Source organism: Fukomys damarensis, unplaced genomic scaffold, assembly GCF_012274545.1.
Source record: "Fukomys damarensis isolate Sample0158 unplaced genomic scaffold, DMR_v1.0_HiC HiC_scaffold_5, whole genome shotgun sequence".
NCBI lineage: Eukaryota > Metazoa > Chordata > Mammalia > Rodentia > Bathyergidae > Fukomys > Fukomys damarensis.
Window position 1 is genome coordinate 62,401,823 of NW_022900917.1, and position 3,589 is coordinate 62,405,411.

The 3,589-nt window shown below is 36.8% G+C and overlaps 1 protein-coding gene across 4 annotated transcripts in view; it reads left to right on the top strand.

Annotated features, from left to right (window-relative positions):
- The window catches only part of Ccdc77 (coiled-coil domain containing 77), a 38,355-nt gene that overhangs the window by 19,465 nt on the left and 15,301 nt on the right, over positions 1-3,589 (top strand). For all 4 annotated transcript variants that reach the window (XM_010630337.3, XM_010630335.2, XM_010630338.2 and 1 more), the window contains exons 6-7: positions 854-926; positions 2,582-2,673. In XM_010630337.3, coding sequence (XP_010628639.1) covers positions 854-926; positions 2,582-2,673 — 165 coding nt within the window. The remainder of the gene's footprint in view (positions 1-853; positions 927-2,581; positions 2,674-3,589) is intronic.

Consider the following 3,589-nt stretch of genomic DNA (forward strand, 5'->3'; position numbering starts at 1 on the left):
AAAAAAAAAAAAAAAAAAGTAGATAAAGAGTATAGAAATCTATCATATAAAAGTGGCCATTTCTTCTAATCCTAGACATAAACATTAATATTTAGCACATGTACTCTAGCTCTTTTTCTATTCATATAGACGTATTTGTGTATGTGCCTATATGTAGGTGCTGTTTCCATTTTTTCCCCTTTAGAGATAATTTAATTTCTCTATAGACTTTTTCTTTTTGGGATTGGAGATTATACCCACCGCCTTAATAGTCTTTTTTTGAAGACAGGGTCTTGCTAAGTTACTAAGTTACTCAGTGTCTCAAGAGTGCTGGGATCATAGGCGTGCACCACCCCATCTTGCTTAATAGCATTTTTATTCATATCTACATATGCATATTTCTGCACTTTTTTGGTACCAGGGATCAAACTCAGGACCTTGCGCTTGTGAGGCAGGCGGTGGAACCACTAAGCTAAATCCCCAGCCCCCATATTTCTGTACTTCTATTACTTTCCTAAAAATGGTTCCAAGAGTACTTTTTAAACATGTTTTGCTAAATAGTTGTACAATCTTAAGTTTTTAGTTTATATAATTAACAGTGGATTTTATCTAAAAATTCTTTGCTAGGACCAGGGATTTAGCTTAGTGGTTCCATCGCCTGCCTTGCAAGCACAAGGACCCAAGTTCAATCCCCGGCACTTTAAAAAAAATTTCTTTGCCCATGTTACCTATTGCATGTATAACATCCACATATGATTAAATCAATCTTGAACAATTTAATTTATAAATAGCGTTGGATCTGTACAACTAAGGCTAAAGGGTAAAACTTCATACTTAGAGGAAGACTACTTCCATGCCCTTTTTGCTTCTTCAGGTCAGCATTCTGCAGAACAGTATCCAGGCTGTAGGTGCATGTGAACCGAATGTGTCTTCTGCTTCCACAGCAGGTAACAACTACATTACTAGAAATTCTCCTGGATGCCAAATTGAAAATCACAGCACAATTATTAGAAATTTCATTCCATTATACAATGATAATTAGCAATTGTTGTGTTGACTCTGGAAGTCTAAAATCTTTCTGAGCTTCTTAAACCATTCAAAAAATTAAAATTTCAGCCGGGCGTGGTGGTGCATACCTGTCATCCCAGCACTCAGGAGGCTGAGGCAGGAGGATCACTGTGAGTTCGAGACCATCCTGGGCTACATAGTGAATTCCAGGTCATTCTCAACTCTGCAGTGAGACACTGTCTAAAAAAAACCAAAAAACAACAACAAAAAAAAATTAAAATTTGTGCAGTTCATAGTTTTTTCCTTTTCTTTTTTTGGTCATTCTGCTTTAATACACTTTTGAATTGACACATAATAATTATACTTATTTATGAGATATAGTATAGCATTTTAGTACATGTATAACATATCCATCACCTCAAACATTTACTATTTCTTTGTAAAAATCCTTCTAGTTATTTTGAGATACACAATTACTGTCAAATGTCAGTTATCCCACTGAGCTTTATAGCAGATTAGAAATTACTCTTTTCCAACCATATTCCTGTACTCACTAACCACCGACTTTCCCTCCTCCTTTCCCCCACATCCTCACCAGGCTTTGGAAACCTCAGTGCAGTATTCAGTCTTGTGTGTTTGTAAAAACTACCTTTACTTTGAGCCAGGCATAGTAGGGTACACCTGTAGTCCCAGCACTTGGTAGGCTGAGGCAGTAGGATTGCCATGAGTTCAAGGTCAGCCTGCGCTACAAGTAGTAAGTTCAAAGCCAGTCTGAACTACATAGACCCTATCAAGAAAAAAAAATTGCCTTTTTTTTTCTGGTTTTTTGAGACAGGGTCTTACGATGTAATCCAGGCTGGCCTTGAACACACTATATGTTTGTTTGTCTGTTTTTTGGTACTGGGGATCGAACTCCAGTCCTTGTGCTTCTGAGGCTGGTGGCAGAACCACTGAGCTAAATCCTCAGCCCGCTGAACACACTATATGGCCCAAGGTGGCCTCAAACTCTTGACAGTCCTGCCTCAGTGTCCTGAGTGCTGGGACTACAGGTGTGCACCACCCCGTCTGACTTTTACCTTCACATTTGAAAATTGTGTGATATATCATAACTAAAATACTTAAATTTGATGTAAAGAATGGATAAGGCTGATTTCTAGTTCTGATTGAACAGTTTTACTAGAAAATAGGCACAATCCAAAGTAAATTCAGGCTGGACATGAGAGCACTCAGGAGGCTGAGGCAGGAGCATCACCATGAATTTGACACCAGCCTGACTACACAGTGAGTTCAAGGCCAGCCTGAACTATGTAGTGAGACCCTGTCTCAAAAAACAAAATAAAAAACAAAGGAACCTTCAGTAGTTGATTCTGCTGAAAGATGAATATGATTATCCAGGTTAAATCCTACAGAATTCCCTTACATTGATTGCTCATAATTCATCCTATAGTTATTACATGTTTTCCTTTTTCTTTCTTTCCTTCTCTTGTAGGTAAAGGAAACTGAACTCCTCTGCACAGATAATGCTCGTACTTGGAACTTGGTTAGAAGAAAGAGCTAAGTAAAATCTGCATAATGATTTTGTTTCCTATTTTAGGTCCTAAAGTGAACAAAAAAAGACCATCAATGAGAGAGAAGGAAGACAGTTCTGAGCACTGCCAAAGAGACACACAAGCACTCGTCCTACAGGTAACGTATTCATGTTGGCAGACTGAGACAACTTTTATCCTCACATTTAGCTTTGGGTAACATATTCTCAATGTCACATAAATATTTCCTTGTACATAGGATGCATTCAGGCATCATGTGCTTAAGAAATTGAAGTTATTCCTAATTTCTTTTTTTTTTTATGTGACTGGAGGTCTTCCCTTTTTTTTTTCTTTTTATTGAGGTTATTGGTACAATCTAGGTATACAATACAATTACATTCATCATTGGAATCCTGTACCTTTACATAATAGGTCTTGATTCTCATTTTTTCCCCTTGTCCCTGCCCTCCCTTCACCGCCTCCTCCCCTCCCCATTTACAAACACTTTATTTCCATTTTTTCAGTTTCTCATATTTTTTTCCTCTCCCTTATTACCTTTCCCCCACCCTTCCCACTTTCCCTACACCTTTAGCCCTTACTTTCTATTTCACATTATTAATTATCTCATTAGGATCCCGTGTACTATTGTAGTTTTTCACACCAAAGAGACTATTCGGTATTTCAGTTAAAGAAATCTCTGTATGAACATTAAAAATAGGGAATCCTAAAATAAAACTAAAAAGGAAAGTAAAAGAGAAAAGGCAATGATGTAACATCAAAATAATCTTTAATTCTGAGATGAAAATGGTCCTTGAACATATTTAAATTGCTTCTCTCTCTTATAGTCTTATCCTATTCTTTTTTTTCATTATTTAGAGAATACTTTATTAGTTTCTGTAATCAAACCCACGTAGATATGACCTTACATATTTAGTACGATGTGTTACCCCTGTACACATGGAAAAAAATAAAAATAAAAATAAATTAACATTTCTAGACCAATATGGTTGTCCATTTCTGTACAATGCCAAGTCAACACAGTAAATTGGGATGACTTTTTCCAAAGTTGGCAGCAC